General features: G+C 40.9%; 1 protein-coding gene across 3 annotated transcripts in view; it reads right to left on the bottom strand.

The window, feature by feature from the left end:
• The window catches only part of HACD2 (3-hydroxyacyl-CoA dehydratase 2), an 85,768-nt gene that overhangs the window by 57,498 nt on the left and 10,795 nt on the right, over positions 1-17,475 (bottom strand). For all 3 annotated transcript variants that reach the window (XR_008555570.1, XM_008155518.3, XM_054713914.1), the window contains exon 3: positions 11,172-11,190. Coding sequence is in view for 2 of the 3 variants with exons in the window: in XM_008155518.3 (XP_008153740.1) it covers positions 11,172-11,190 (19 nt within the window). In the remaining variant the exon portion in view is untranslated. The remainder of the gene's footprint in view (positions 1-11,171; positions 11,191-17,475) is intronic.

The following is a 17,475-nucleotide window of genomic DNA, read 5'->3' as shown; positions in this document are numbered from 1 at the left end:
GATTTTAATGAACTGGTTCTCAAGTTTATATGGAAAGACAAAGACCCATACAAAACTGAAGAAAAAAAAACAAAAAACAAAGTTGGAGGGCTTTATACTACCAAATTTCAAGATACTATAAGCAAGACAGTGTGGTACTATCAAAATAATAGACATACTAGAGGCCTGGTGCACAAAATTTGTGCACGGAGGGGGTTCCCTCAGTCCAGCCTGAACCCTCTCCAATCTGGGACCCCTCGAGGGATGTCTGACTGCTGGTTTAGGCCCGATCCCGGCAGTCGGACAACCCTCTCACAATCTGGGACTGCTGGCTCCCAACCGCTCGCCTCCCTGCCTACCTGATTGCCCCTAACTGCTTCTGCCTGCCAGCCTGATCACTCCCAAACCACTTGCCTGCCAGCCTGATCGACGCCTAACTGTTGCCCTGCCAGCCCGATTGCCCCCAACTGCCCCCACCTGCCGGCCTGATCACCCCCAACTGCCCTCCTCTGCCGGCCCGGTCGCCCCTAACTGCCCTCCCCTGCCAGCCTGGTCACCCCTAACTGCCTACCCCTGCCAGCCTGGTTGCCCCCAACTGCCCTCCCCTACAGGCCTGGTCCCCCCCAACTTCCCTCCCTCCCCTGCAGGCCTTGTCCCCCGCTACTACCCTCCCCTGCCAGCCATCTTATGTCCACATGGGGGCGGCCATCTTGTGTGAGGGTGTGATGGTCAATTTGCATATCACCTCTTTATTATATAGGATAGACCAACAGAATAAAATAGAGAACCCAGAAATAGACCAACACAAATACAATCAACTGATAAATGACAAATGCACAGAGATAGGATAGTCTTTTCAATAAATGGTGCCAGAACAATTAGATGTCCACATGCAAAAAATAAAAATAAAAATGAATCCAGACATCCTGAACATCTTTCAGAAAAATTAACTCAAAATGGATCATGGACATATCTGTAAAATGCAAAACTATAAAATTCTGAAAAAAATACACATGAGAAAATTTAATTTTTGTGACCTTGGGTTTGGTAATAAATTTTTAGATACAACACCAAAAGCACAATCCATGCAAGATAATATCAATTAAGCTGGACTTTATTAAAATTAAAAACTTGTGCTTTGTGAAAAATACTATTAAGAGAATAAAAAGACAAGTCACAGACTGGGAAAAAAATTGCTAAACACATGTCTTATAGAAGGTTTGTATCTAAAATATGGTAAGAATTCTTAAATCTAAAGAAAATAACCCAATTAAAAAATGGGCAAAAGACCTGAACTACCTCACCAAAGAAGATACAGATAGCAAATAAGAACACAAAAATATGTGCAACATCATATGTCATTCAAGAAATGAAAATTAAAACAAAGGATACCACTACTACACATTAGAATGGCTAAAATCCAATATTAAGTGAAGCAAAAGGAACCCTCATTCATTGCTGATGGGAATGAGAAGTGGTACTGCCACTATGGAAGACAGTTTTGCAGTTTTTTACAAAGCTAAACATAATCTTACTATACAATGCAACAATTGTGCTGCTAGGTATAGACTCAATTGATTTAAAAATGCATTTTTTTTTTTTTGTCCACACAAAACCAGTACATAAATACTTACAGCATCTTTATTCATAATCATCCCAAATTGGAAGCAACAAGAGGTCCTTCACAATGGGTAAATGTAAACTGGTACATACATACAATGAAATATTCCAAAATAAAAAGGAATAAGCTATCATGCTTTCAAAGATATGGATGAATCCTAAATGCAGGCTGCTAACTGAAAGAACATACTGAGGTAGGAACTGTTATTAAAATTTTTAAAAATCAGTAGAAACATATCCTATATAATAAAAGCAAATTGTCCCCTTGACCAGGAGTTCTTCCAGGAGTTCGACCAGGGGGTGGGGCTGGCCGGGGGAAGGGAGGGAGTACCCGGCTGGCAGCCTCTAGGGACCCTACCAGTGCACGAAATTCATGCTCTGAGCCTCTAGTTCACCATAAATGAAAAAAAAAAATCATATCCTAGGAAATCTATAAAAGAAAACATAGCAATATTATCAAACAAATATTCCTAAGCATTCTTCCTCCTTTTATTAATACATTATTTAACTATTCAACTGCCACAGAATCATAAATTAAGTACTTCTTTTGCTAAAATATGACTCAAGCTTTCACCTTTCTTCAATGGAATGTACTAAACTCAGTCACTAGATGGTGTTTTTAACTTCACTGGACTAAGGTTTTAGGCCTATTAACTTTAGACTGTCCCAAGCCATCTTACCAGAGAACTTCTGAAATATTTCTTTTGCCTGCACCTTTTTAATTTAAAAAGTTAATTGAAAATTAAAAATTAATCTCATTTTAATTTTAAATATACCTTGTACCCAATAATTAAGAAATGTTTATAAGATAATCTCCTTCGGGGCAATGTGGAAAGTTCCAGGTTTTCATTACCTCAAATATTAATCATCAAGAAATCAGACAGTGATAAGAAAACAACCATTTCTCTTTTCTCTGGTTAACTTACTCCTCAGTTTTCGCTATTATTCATTACTGCCCATTTTTATTAGAATTCCTCCGTAAATTCTGTCATTTCCAAGATAAAAAAAAAAAAAAAATCTTACTAATACAAGGGTGCCACCTAGTGATGATAGTGAGCAAGTGTATGCTATAAAAAATGTGTGTGCTCTATCTCCCATCCCAATTCTGCTTTGGCTTTTAAAATGCATTGCAAGGAAAAAATGTACTAACACTACTGTAGTTGAAACAAGTGTCCTAATACTCACTTAATCATTTAGCATATGCTGCTTTTATGTTACTACTGAACTGACATTCGTCTCTGAAGTGACAGCATAGTTAACAGTTTCATGGAATTCCAGAACATCCAGCTGAAAGGAATGCTAGAGACCAACCCCCAGTTTTCAGACATGAAAACTAAGGTCCAGAGGATGTCTGACTTGTCACACAACTAGTAGTATTTGCCTTAGCTTGGTTCCTGATGGATTGCACAGCAAGATATTACCTTGTTAATAAACATTTTAAATAGCTCAATAACAGGTTCCCATTCAAACCTGCAAGGAAGGCACAGGGTAAAATTCCCTGGTCTAGGCTCTCTGCATGGCTTTCCCTTCTGAACTCTAAGTGGGCACAGAAACCCTCAGGGGTTATGTTTTGTCCAGTAATCATCAGTGGAAGAGCTGCTACAGCTTACTGAGTGCTTGCTTGGTGCCAGGCAACGTGCATGAGTTTAGTGTGTCTACCACCTTCCCTGCTTAGGCACGTTGGGCTTGTAATGACCATGTCCTATTTCTCCCTTCCCTTCATCTCCGCACATTCACACAGAGCAGGAAACAATTAACAGAGCTGAGCATTTCATGCAAAGGAAATTATACATACAAAATTATGGAGTTATAAAAAGGCAAGCTGCATTCAGAGAATGGGGGCTGAAGCTTTGGGTATCAGGAGAAGATGCAGGTGCTATAACTATCTTTCCTCTTCTCTCCCTGTCTAGAAGGGAGGAGGCAGGATTTGATCAGGAAGCAATACAGCGAAAAAAGAACTAAGGCAGACAGAGACTGAGCCAGGCTGATCTGAAGGGTTTGACTGATTTGGGAGATTATGGTCACATGTTCTTGATACAGAGGCTCTGGTGTCAGGACTGGAAAACCAATGTACTGAACAAATGACAAGGGTGGAATTGCAAGGAAGTGAAGATTGACTTTGGCAACCTCGTACTCAGGTCTCTAACCACCCAGTGCACCCAGGCCTGCCTCTCCTGGAGTGAGCCTGAGAAGCCCCTCAGCAGTGGAGACAGGCTGGCCTGCTGGGAAAGATTATGTCCACTTTCCCAGCTCAAAGGCATCTCCCTTCCTCCTGCCTTTACTGCCCCAGGCAGAAAGCAATGTCTGAATCTGAATCAGAAATGTTTTTTATTCACATCCGTCAGTGGGCTTGAGGAAGGGGGTCCCCAGAGTTGAGCATGATAAGAACAAGGAGAGAAGAGAGCCAGCAAGGTCCACGTGACGCTGTGTCAGCTTCCAGTAACAAAAAGGGAGTTAGCTCCCAGGACCAGGAACTTATACTTTGGGAAAGTGACTATCTTTATATTGTTTGTATTTTTGAGATTTATTCCCTTTTTGTTCTTTCTCACTATTTGGTAAAGTTTGTTTTTAAAATGTCTACTAAGCAAAGTGGACCAAAGAAAGCAGTTTTTGTTCAAAGAAAGCAGTTATATCTTTGTGTTCAGGTACCCGAGGACTGGTCAAGGGGTGAAAGCAGGATTCCAGGGGGTAAATCCGTAGGCATTAACCTTCCCTTGGGAAGCCTCCCTTCCAAAGCTCTTTTCTGCTAAAACATGGAGGGCTCCGTGTCTGGTTTTAGTAAGTGACAGCAGTTCCTGTATAACGATGCACTGCAAATGACTGACAAAAGCTTGGCCCTCTCAGAGTGGGGGACAGGGAGGGGGTTGTTGCAGTTTAGAGAGGATTTAGTTCAATCGAATTGGTGGGAGGGAAAACATTGCTGGTAGGAGATGGGTCTTCTGGTGCTTGTCTCCCAGCAGCTGCTCTCCTTCCTTCCTGTCACCGATTGCTAGCACCTGTGAAAATCAGCCTGAAGCACGCGCTGCCTACTAATATTAAGGTGACTGTGAATTTCTTAAAATGTACCTGCGAAAAATAATTAAATAAAAGGTGTCATCAGTTTGAGAGCGGAGTGCAAGCTGGCACAGACAGCAAATACTTGAAACCACAAATCCAGGCTATCCAAGTGAAAGGCCTTCTATCCTTGTCTGTTGATGAAATCAAAATGCTAATACTCAGCTTTAGACATGACTAGTCACAAAGCTGGGCCATGACTGATCTCCTGTTCAGATATCTGTTCTACAGTTTTCAATCAAAAGAGAACTTCTAGTTATTCATATTGACAGTATAATTTCCAACAAGGAAGTTCAACACATGCACAATGTCACATCTTGCCAAGAACATCTTCAGCTCCAGTCCTCCTACCTCTAACTTCCATCCCAACACTGTTACCTGAAAACCACCTCTTATTCAAACTAGTTCTTCCACAATCCACAATCCAATAATGAAGACAACATGAAAAAATAGATTATACTTCTTTCAATACAAACTGTTCCTCATGAATAAAGAAAGCACAACTCTTCTTTATATTCTTGTGAAAGACATGTCTCAAAGTGGGTTTCTAAAAAAAAAAAAATAAAAAAAAAATTCCCATTTCCCAAAAGAGAACTATTGCATAAAGCATTACAAATCTTAGGTTGAGGAATGCAACCACAGCATTTGAGAAATCTTGCCCTTGCACTATCAATTGACAACTATCAACCTACTTTGAAGAAGCTGGGGCATAGGAATCTATTCACAAGGGCAGAGGCTTGACTTCCTCACACACACACACAAAAAAAGCCTCTCAGATGGAATTTTAGTTATTGTATCTAGAGGCTATTTTTGCCAAGTTGCATTGTCACAACCATGACCAAGAAGCAACTGCAACCCATCCTAAGATTAAGTGGCCCTGAATTACATTGTAATGGTAATTTAAGAAGAATAAGAATTTGTAAAAATTACATTTATAGAAATATTAAACATTACATTAGGGACAGAATAAAACTTTTAACATTCTATAACACGACACTGCTTTAGTTAGTAACACTACCATTCTATTGGGCAGTTTTCAACATCACCTTGTTTTAGGCATTGTATTGCTTTTCATGCATTGTCCCATATCATTTTTACAACATCCTACGAGGTAAGTATTATTATCCCCCCTTTATTCATGAAGAAATGAAGGCACACAAAAGCCGAATTACTGCCTAGAAGTCACACAGCTAGTAAACAATCCAGGTCTGACTGAAGTCTAGACTTTTCCTGAACAGCAAATAAAGGAAAGACATCTCCAGGCTCTATAACAAGTTTCCAAAAGACCAAGTTGTTACAGTGAAAACTTTCAGAAAGCCACAGGAAAATAAACCATTATTCCCAAAATAAATTTAAGTTGTATGAGTAAAATATAAAGCATTACCTTAGGCCAGCAATTTTCAACCAGTGAGCCATGGCAGGTACACTGATGTGCTACAATAACTTTTAGAACATGCAATACCTGACTATTTAGCCAGGGGCACTGACCTCTTTTCCCTTAGATTGTCAAATAAAAAAATGACAACAGCCAACACAAAAATGACAATAGCTGTTCCGTGTGAATAAAAATTATACCTATATTTTTTGTCAGATAGGCAAAATACACATATTTTTGGTGTGCTACAGAATTTTAGTAATTAGTTTATGTGTGCCTTGAGATGAAAAAGGTTGAAAATCACTGCCTTAGGCTAATGTTAGAAACAGTCTTTTATTATTCTCATTAATGTTTTTAAGGAATTGAAAACATTTTGAAGTTTTGGAATATTTCACCAGAATTGGTAAGAGTATGATCAAATGTTCACTGAGTCCCCACTAGTGAATAATAGTCCCCCTATTATTATTAATATTAGGTGCCATGTTAGGTATTTGGATATAGAAATCCATAAGAAAGTTCGCATTCTCAAAAAAATTTAGTGGTGTTGGTAGATACAAGTATAGTGTCAAACCATAATACACTGTGGAAAATATAATAAAGAGTGAGGAAAAAGTGAAGAATGATTTCTAACTTAGCCAATAGGTGGTAGAGGAGTTTACTGGGGGAAGAGTAGCAAACAGTTGCCAGCTGCAGGGGGTGGGCTGTTCATTCTAGATTGGGTGCAAAACCTGGGTACCGACCAGAAGCAGGAAGTAGTGCATGTAATGGGGGGACCCACAAGAAGGTCAGGGTTGCTGGAGCATGGAGCAGGAGCCAGGAAATGGTCACAGGTAAGGGTGGGGAGGGCGGAAGAAACAAATCCTAATGTTTAAACCAGTGAAATATTTTAAGAAAGAAAGTGACATGCTCAGAATTATCCTTTAACTAAACCCCTCAAGGTTTGTCTGAAGCATGGACTTGGAGACAAAGCTGTGGGTTTAACTCCTGGTTATAGAGCTTATTAGCTGTGTGAACTTTATCAAGATATAAAACCTTCTAAGCCTCAGTCTTATCAACTGTAAAATGGGAAGTAAATGAGACAATGAATGTAAAGCCCTGGAACATAGTAAATGTTCAATAAATGGTAGCTCTTATTATTATCTATACTAGTGGCCCAGTGCACGAATTCGTGCACCAGTGGGGTCCATCGGCCTGGCCTGCGGTATCAGGCCAAAACCGGCTCTCCGACATCCCTCGAGGGGTCCTGAATTGCAAGAAGGCGCAGGTCAGGCCGAGGGACTCCACTGGTGCACGATTGGGGCTGGGGAGGGACACAGGAAGTGTCAGCCAGGGAGGGACCATAGGAGGGCTCCAGGGTGTACCCCCCCCAACTTGCTCAGTCCTGATTGGCTGGACCCCAGCAGCAAGCTAACCTACTGGTCAGAGCATCTACCCCTGGTGGTCAGTGCATGTCATAGTGACTGGTCAACTGGTCAACTGTCTGCCCCCTGGTGGTCAGTGCAAGTCATAGCAAGCAGTTGAGTGACCTTAGCATATCATTAGCATATTATGCTTTGATTGGTTGAACGGCCAACCAGACGACCAGACACATAGCATATTAGGCTTTTATTATATAGGACTAATAATAGCCTAGGTGGCGTCACACCCTCACGTCGTCACAAGATGGCCGTCACAAGATGGCTGCGTGCACAGCGGAGGCGGGGCCTGGCGGCCTGGGGGCTGATCCCCGTGTCTCTGCCGCCTTGCGCAGAGCAGGTGGGTCTTGGCAGAGGAGGCGGGTTGCAGCAGGGGAGGGCAGTTGGGAGCAATCAGGCCGGCAGTGGAGCAGTTAGGCGTCAATCAGGCTGGCAGGGAAGTGGTTAGGGGGCGATCAGGCTGGCAGGCAGAAGTGGTTAGGGGCAATCAGGCAGGCAGGCAGGCGAGTGTTTAGGAGCCAGCAGTCCCGGATTGTAAGAGGGATGTCCGACTACGGGATCAGGCCTAAACCAGCAGTCGGACATCCCCCAAGGGGTCCCAGATTGGAGAGGGTGCAGGCTGGGCTGAGGGACACCCCTCCCCCCCCTGCCCCCATGCATGAATTTCGTGCACTAGGCCTCTAGTTAATATTATAAGCCTAGAAGTTCAGAGGCCCATACGGGAGTTCAGATGAGATATACTGAGATCCTGAGTAGGGATAAAATAAACAGGACAATCTGAGATTTAGGAGACAGAATCGACAAGACTTGTTAACCAGGTGATAGAAGTGTGGGTAAGTGAGAAAGAGGAACCACTGATGAGCACTAGGTCTAGAAAGAGTGACTGAATGGCTGGTGACTGATGGTACCCCTGACAATATGGAAGGCAGAACAAGTTTGGGAGTCTGATTTGCATTGAGGAGGAGGTATGCATTCAAGAATGGGTACCCAGATGAGTTTGGAGTCTGAGGGGCAGGTGTCAGGTGTGCTTAGAGTTAGAGAAACAGATGTCATAAGTATCTCATACCATGAGAAGGGAAGTAATCACCTACAAAGGGCGTGTTCAGTCAGAAGAGCAATGAGCTAGGTCAGACCCTGGGAACACCTACAATTTAGGGGCAAGGAGAGCAAGAAAAGCCCCAAAGAAAGAAAAGAACCACAGAGGACAAGAAAAGCCAGGAGGGCTCTTTATAATGAAAGCTAAGGGAGCAGGATCTCACAGAGGGAGTCATCAATGGGGCCCAATGTAGTTCAGAAGTCCAGAGAGTTCCACGTGTCCTTGGAATTTAGCAGAAACGGCTGCTGATTTTAGACCAGAGGTCAATTTTAATAGGACAATGAGGACAGAGCTTGACTATACGGTTAAAAATTATAAATGGGAGTGAGGAAGTAGAGTCTACCATAAACTTTGTAAAGTTTCTGAAGAGGGCCCTAGCTGGTTTGGCTCAGTGGACAGAGCATCAGCCTGCGGACTGAAGGGTCCCAGGTTTGATTCCGGTCAAGGGCCTGGGTTGAGGGCTTGATCCCCATTAGGGGATGTGCAGGAGGCAGCCAATCGATGATTCTCTCTCATCATTGATGTTTCTATCTCTCTTTCCCTCTCCCTTCCTCTCTGAAATCAATAAAGATATTTTTTTTAAAAAGTTTCTGAAGAAGAATTATATAGCTGTAAGGGAGGAATGTAGGATCAAAGGTTAGGTTAAAATTATTTTTAGGATGGAACACTCTGAGCATTTTGTGAGCTGAGAAGGAAAAGGTAGATGACAAAGGGTGATGATGCAGGAGAGAGAATTGCTGACAAAACAAGGTCTTTGAGGAATAGGAAGGAATTTTTAAGCATCTACTGTGGCAGGGGCACCTGTGAACAAACCATCAGAGCAGAGTGTGACACGGATGCTGGTCTGTGGAATGCCTTCCGCAAAAGGACCACAGAGGGGCTGACTGTGAGTTTCCCGAACCTAAGCCTGTGCCTGTTTACCTCTGCCCAACACGGTGTCTGGCACCCACCTCCTGGGCATTCAATGATGTTCTTGGTATGAATGAGTAAATATTCTTGTCAGAAACATTATTTGCAGGGGAGAAATTTGATAAAGAGATATATTCTAAGACAAAGGGAATGTAAACACTAATACAATGAACTATTAACTATAATAATAGTAAACGTGCTGAGAAAACATATGCATTTAAGAGCTTTCTGGGCAGCTGAAGGCTGAGTTGGGGAGAATGGTGGCACCGGGTTCAGAATGTAGAGAAGATCTGCAGTGGTTCCAGAACTCTCTGGCCAAATATATCTCCCAATCTGCAAGCTTATGCTTAAAATTCATTTAACCAATTTAAGAAGAGACTATTTTTTTCATCTTAAAATTATAGATAAAGGATTAAAAAGGAAATGTGTGTGAGATTATATATTAGCTAAAGCCCATTCACCACAAAATCAAATCAGTCAGATAGGTTCTGGCTCAGAAGGGTCTGGGTCCAAGCGAGGTTCCACCTTATACTGGCTGTGTGTCCTGGGCCAGGTCCCCTAATCTTCTCTGGGAAAGTAGACCATGTGACAGAAGAGTCCCCAAGTCCTTTTCAAATCAATTGCTCAAAGGTTCTGAAACAGTGAATCTTAATCTTCTGGGATCACATACTCATCTGAGAATCTAAATGAAAGCTATGAATTCTACCTACCGAGCCCCAAAATAAACACAGACACCTGCATATAAAATCCTGCAGATCACTTGAGAAATCCCTGACTGTAGATTTCCTTCTTAGTGGGAAAATAGCCAAAGTGCAACTCTTTATAATGATGCTTTGTCTTCCTGAAAAGCACTGGGGCCAGCTACCTGTGCAAGACCCACAGCGGACAGTTAGTTGTGTGTCCACCTGAACTGTATGTTTCCTCATCTCTGAAATCCCCAGTGCCAAGTGTGTTGCCCTGAATATATTAAGAACCCTCTTAATTTGTGAACCATAATGGCTTGGATGCAGAGGTCTCGATGTTTCAGACCTTCAGTGCTTCTGAATGAGCCCAACTGCAAATCTTCCCTTTGAGAATCAAATCTGGATACACAGCAATCACTATGGGCCTACTATACAGGGTCTGCCAACTTTCCAAACTGACTTCCATTTAATTAAAGGGGCTTAGCACCGCAGACTATAAACTATGCCTCATTCCAGAGCAGAATTTGATGGCTCTTCCCTTCACCCCAAAAGAAAACACATTGTATCTTCTTTTTAGTAGAAATCCCTTACATTTATATCACTCTTTATACTTACTGGTTTCCATACATTAAATATTCATCTGGGAGGTAGGCAATATAGCAGTACTCCCATTTTAAAGGTAAGAAAAGAGAATATAACATTTAAGTGATCACAGAAAGGGCTTTCTACAGCACCAGGACCCCAAGTCACATTTTTGTAAATATGGTACTGTTTCTTTGTGAGCCTTGAAACAAGAAAGTATGAGAGGCCTCTTTAAAGTGACCGAGCAAAACAGCTATGACATTTAATAAAATGTTCAGCGGTAACATCTAAATAGTACTTATGATTTTAGAAACTGAAACCCATACCAATTGAAGCAATTTTATACATAATAAAGTTTGATTTTTTTCAATATTCAATAAGAATCAAACCAGCCTTTTATGACTTTTTTAAAAAGCAGAATCCACTGTATACAATAAGGGGGATAATTCTATACTTACCTATTGCACAATGTAAAATCTAGAGGAAAAAAGGAGGGAAAAAGAAAATTAGCAGAGATCAATAATATTATATAGCTTTATTTCATATAAACTAGCCTTTCAGTAAGAATAGAGTAATATCTGCCAGCAGTATTAAATTTGAAAAACAAACATTCCATTTTTCAACTTGGATAGGGGCAATTTAACAAAATGTAAATTCCTGTTCAGTTTTTTGTTTGTTCATTTTTATTTTATCTATGGAAGATTTCCAAAGAAGCAAATCTCACCCAGTAGTCAGATATCAAGGACTCTTTTATAATATGTAAACTTATAAGAGCAGTAAGTATACACTGAGTGGCCATATTGTTATGATCTCTGAACGCATAATAATCTGGCCACTCAGTGTATATTCTATATAATCCTATATAATAAAAGGCTAATATGCAAATTGTCCCCTCGACCAGGAGTTCAACCAGCAACCGCCCATGTCCCCTACCCCTGGCCAGGCTGGCCGGACCCCACCCATGCACGAATTCATGCACCAGGCCTCTAATACACACACACACACACACACACACACACACACACACACACACACACACACACACACTGAGTGGCCAGATTATTATGCATTCAGAGATCATAATAATCTGGCCACTCAGTGTATATCTCCCATGTCTCACGTTCTACAGAACAGAACTGTCACAGACTAGAGAACCCAAGGTCAGAAAAGACTTTGTTGGCACCTTTTGCCTGGCAGACCCTTCAACACAGACATTCATTCTACAAAGCTCTACCCTTCATTCCTATCTTGTCTCATTTCATGACCTCATTACAGGGATGCTCCTGGTCTGATCTCTAACTCTACATCTCTTTGAGCTCCAGGCCCACATTCCAAACTGCCTTTGAAATCTCCATCCAGCTGTACCAGCAGCAGTTCAAACATGGCATGCCTCAATGGTAAGCACACCAACCTCCTAGTCTCTCAGGTGCAACTATTCTTTCCTTCCTCTCAACCCCATGTCCAACTGGTTTTCAAGTCCTACCAATTCTTCTGGCATTTCTCTTCCCTGTTATTTTTTAATTCCAGTGCCTGGGATGAGAATGCTATCTCTTTATCTCAATGGCCATCCAACTAGCCAATTAGGTTCTTCTAAATCCCTTTCAAATTAATCCTATACAGGACATTGCTTTAACCCTGGTGGTAGTGGTAAAGAAATAATTTGAAGCCATCTATAAGACTGATTTAATGACCAAAGCTTTTCTAAATGATAAGACTTATCAGCTATTGTAGTGCATTGTAGAATTACATTTCTCTAGCAGTCTTTGTGTTGTTTGACCCTAACAAGTACCCTCGTAGATAGGCAGGACAGATATCTCTACATGCAGACAAGAAAACCAAGGCTGAGAGAGGCTGCACAACTTGCCCAAAGTAGTAAGTGATGCCTAGAATCAAGAACCTAGGTTTTATTTCTACTCTATTGGTTTTTCTGTCATAGTATTTCCTTGTATGTTATTAGTTTTATTATCTATAGAGGCCTAATTTGACAAGACTTAGTTTATCTAAAACATGCTTGATAAGACAGCTCAAAAACTATTACAGTAGTCCCCCCCATCATGGTTTCAATTACCCATGATCAACTGCAGTCTGAAAGTATTAGAAGGAAAAATCCAGAAGTAATTAGTAAGTTTTAAATTGTGCACTGTTCAGAGCAGTGTGATGAAATCTCTCTATCCCACTCTGTTCTGCACAGGACGTGAATCATCCCTTTGTCCGGCATTTTCACACTGTATATGCTACCTACCCATTACTCAGTAGTCACCTGGGCTATCAGATTAACTATTGTGATATCAAAGTGCTTGTGTTCAAATAACCCTTATTTTACTTAATAATGGCCCCAAAGCACAAGAGTAGTGATGCAGGTAATTCAAATATGCCAAAAAGAAGCCATAAAAAGCTTCCTTCACATGAAAAGGTAGATATGTATAAGAAAAAATATAGAATATATAGGGTTTGGTACTATCTTCAGTTTCAGGCACCTACTGGGGATTATCCCCTGTGGACAAGTGGGGGCTACGATATTTCACTAAGTTGTTTTTTTGGGGAGCATAGTGGGGAAAGCTTAGATTTAAAAATCAGGCTGCATGAATTTGTTTATAACTAATAAGAGAAAAGAATTACTATTCTGCAAATCTTATAATCTTTTCCTAAAGAAAACACTGCTAAGAATCTCAAATGTATGAATATCACGAGATGAGCTGAACTTCCTGCTGCAAAGTTTAAGAAAGTGAAAAGATATATGTAGATTATCAAAATGAGGAATGGAAGACATGGATGAAAAGCATACTTGAAAATTTATTCTATCCATGTGAGTGGCAAGACATCCAGGCTGCTGATTAACAATAAGACTTTGCATGAAAGGTATATATAGTGCTTAAGGGCTATCATGTTTTCTTTACATGATAAATCAGTGAGTCTTACTCCTATTAAACCCAATCTCCCCTTTTTAATCACATATATTTTATAATGCTTCCTTTACTAACCTGAAGTGCAATTCATAGATGATATAACCTACCCACACAAAAAATTTCAGAAAAATACAATGTTCTTAACTGATTTGTAAAGAAGAAATAAAAAAGAAAGTAATTTATTTTTTAAAATATGTATTTCAGCATATAAATATTTGGGGACAACGTATGACAAAATGAAGCAGTCAGATATATATACCAACTTATAATGAATAAGTTTAAATTTAAAAATATCAGAAACCACTTTGCAAAAATAGAGTAAAACTAGAGGCCTGGTGCACGAAATTCGTGCACTTGGGGCAGGATGAGGGGGAGGTCCCTCAGCCTAGCCTGTGCCCTCTAGCAGTCCGGGAGCCCTTGAGGGATGTCCGACTGACAGCTTAGGCCTGCTTGGAGAGCGGGCCTAACCTGTCAGTCGGACATCCTTAGCGCTGCTGCTGAGGTGGGAGAGGCTCCTGCCACTGCCGCTGCACTCGCCAGCCATGATCCTGGCTTCTGGCTGAGCGGTAATCCCACTGTGGGAGCACACTGATCACCAGGGGAAGCTCCTGCATTGAGCTTCTGCCCCCTAGTGGTCAGTGCGCACCATAGCGACCGGTGATTCCACCAGTTCTCTGACATCCCCCGAGGGATTCCAAATTGCGAGAGGGCGCAGGCCAGGCCAAGGGCCCCCACTGGTGCACGATCAGGGCAAGGGAGGGACATGGGAGGTTAGCCAGCCGGGGAAGGACCACGGGAGGGCTCCAGGGTGTGTCTGGCCCATCTCACTCCGTCCCGATCAGCTGGACCCCAGCAGCAAGCTAACCTACCCGTCGGAGCATCTGCCACCTGGCGGTCAGTGCATGTCATAGTGACTGGTTGACCAGTCGACTGTCTGCCCCCTGGTGGTCAGTGCACGTCATAGCGAGCAGTTGAGTGGCCTTAGCATATCATTAGCACATTACGTTTTGATTGGTTGAACGGCCAACTGGACGACCAGACACTTAGAATACTAGGCTTTTATTATATAGGATAGTTCTGGTTGGGTAGCTCAGTTGGTAGTGTTGTTCCAGTACACCAAGGTTGTGGGTTCAATCCCCGGTCAGGGCAAATACAAGAATCAACCAATGAATGCATGGATAAGTGGAATAACAAATCCATGTTTCTCTTTTTCTCCTCCCCTTCCTCTCTCTTTAAAATCAATAAAAAATTTTTTAAAAGAGATAATAAGGAAAATATGGAAGTAATTTTAAGTGAAGTGGAATAATATGCCAAGATAAATACCAAAGTATAGAAAATGAGGAAGTACAATATTATTGCAAATCAGCTAGGTCTTATTCATTTATAAGTGTGGTATATAATCCCATAGGTTATATCACGGGATGGGGTAAAAAGCAACTATCACAGAAAACATCCTTCTGCTTTGAAATCCTGCTGAGATATTCAATCTGTCTAGTTTGTAAAAAGACCTTGGAATCCATTTTCCTTGATTGGTGTAATAAGGAATAGAAGATGGATTAGAAAACAACCAACAACCAGTAACGCAAGAGGCAAGAAAAGTAGTTGAATAATAGGTTGGGGATAGCTTTAGGATAAAACATAAAAACTACAGCGATCCCCCAAAAGGCAGTAATAATATTACTAAAATAGTCCATATTAGAGAAATCCAGTAAGACCCGACTATCTCCACTAACTTAATAACTAATATCTGAACAGGAACCTCAAATCTCCTGTTACATATTTTCAGTGTTCCATTGCGTTTGCAGTAACACTATTGCACTGAAATCCTTTTCAACTAAATAAGCAAGCTGGAAATGCTATAATACCTACAGAACAGAATGTGCCGAGTGAGCAAATTACTCAATTATTTGGAGATGACACCTTTATTTCATTTAGGTTCCCTCTTCATACCAGCTGTGGTAGGCAGAATTCTAATGATAATTCCCCAAGATTCCTGTTCCTTAGTTATGCAATTAAACACTAATCTAGGTATTTGGCAAATGAAATTGAAGTCCCAAATCAACTGATTTTAAGGTATGGAGATTATATGGGTAGGCCTGACCCTACTATGTGATCCCTTTTTAAGCAGCGCTTTCTCCAGCAGGTGGCAGAAGGGGAATTCAGAGATATTCTGAACAAGAAGGATTCTATGAGCCATTATTGGCTTCAAAGATGGAGGGGGCCATATGCAAAGACTGGAAAGCAGCTTCTAGGAGCTAGGATGACCTTCTCTAGCTGACAGCCAGCAAGGAAATGGGGACTTCAGACTACAACCACAAGGAACAGGATTCTGCCAACAAGCTAAATGAGCTGAGACACAGATTCTTCCTAAAGCCCCCTGAGTCAGCCTGGCTGACACCTTGATTTCTGTCTTGCAAGATCCTGAGCAGAGAACCCAGCCTCCTGACCTACTGAACCATGGGCTAATAATAAATGAGTGTTGTTTAAGTTGCTAAGTTTGTACTATTTTGTTATGCAGCAAAAGGAAACGAAGACAACAACCATCTTCTAACTTAAGCTTTTTAACTTCTCATGAAGATGTTTTAGTATTAATATGTACTACAAGACTATCAATTTATATCTTTAGAGGGGTTAGCCTGGGGAGAATATACAAAGTCGGGGCGGGGGGCGGGGATGCAGAATGAATCTTCACTGAGTTGGACTGTCTTAGGCATTGTAGGATATCTAGCAGCATCCCTATCTATTGTGGTGATCAAAATACCTTCGCAATTTTCCAAAGTGCACTCTGGAGGGTGGAACTGCTCTTGATGAGATCCACTGAGAATCACTGAACTAAACTAAGCATATTTCATTGGGGAAAAAAACTTAGAAGACTTGCCAGAGTCAAAATCTCTCTTGAAATTGTGTAAACAGTTCCCTCCTCTTTTTGTCTTAAATCTTTATTGTTAAAATATTACGTATGTCCCCTTTTCCCCCATTGACCTTTCCTAACCCCCTCCCCAGTTCTCTCCTTTGGAACCCTTACATTTCACCTACTAGCAATAAGCTAATTTTAAATTTTAACCTCAACAATACTGAATGCCACTTACCACAATAGGTTATTCAGAAACATCTTTTCTAAAAAGTTTTTCATTGTTAGATTGGTCTTACTTTGCTCACTTACTATCATTCTTTACACTTCATTCTACCCTGATAAACGCTGAAATATCTCATGAAATTCCATGTGGACACCTTCCAATATGTACCATGGTCTAAAGCTGTACTGCCCAGCTGTTCTGTTGTTCAGATTCCACCAATACACATGTGCCTGTTTAAATTTAAATTAAAAATAAATAAAATCAAAGTTTCTCTATCCCCAGCCACATTTCAAAGGCTCAAAAGCCACATATGACTAGTGGCTATTGTTAACAGACAGCACAAATTTGGAATGTTACCACTGCAGAAAGTTCCACTGGACAGTGCTCAAGACTCGGTTAACTTTAATTCTGTATTATATAACAGTTAAATATCCTTTGATAAGGTTCTTTCAAAGTTCCATTACTTTTTGTGGGTGTTTTAAAAATGTCTCCATCTGTAGGAAATTGCATGGTCTGTTACTAGAAAACTAATGCTTTCTCCTGGCTTCTTGTGGATTTTTTAATTCTTTAAAGTCCAAGGGTCCAAAGTGTTTTACTATTACATTTTAAGATCTTCTCTTTTTTTGCTGGAAATCACTTTTCTTTGTTTTTAGTTTAAAAATTTAACAAATAGGTGCCTAGAAAGGGAAGGGATTTCTTTTCTTCAAAAACAGCTCCTATGTGGAACTCTACATGCTCTCAATAACCATAGTGTCTTTCAGTTCAGAAAGATTTTCTAT

This window comes from Eptesicus fuscus, chromosome 3 (genome assembly GCF_027574615.1).
Source record: "Eptesicus fuscus isolate TK198812 chromosome 3, DD_ASM_mEF_20220401, whole genome shotgun sequence".
NCBI classification, from domain to species: Eukaryota; Metazoa; Chordata; class Mammalia; order Chiroptera; family Vespertilionidae; genus Eptesicus; species Eptesicus fuscus.
The sequence above is the reverse complement of the archived record's forward strand: the minus strand, read 5'-3'. Positions and strand labels throughout refer to the sequence as shown.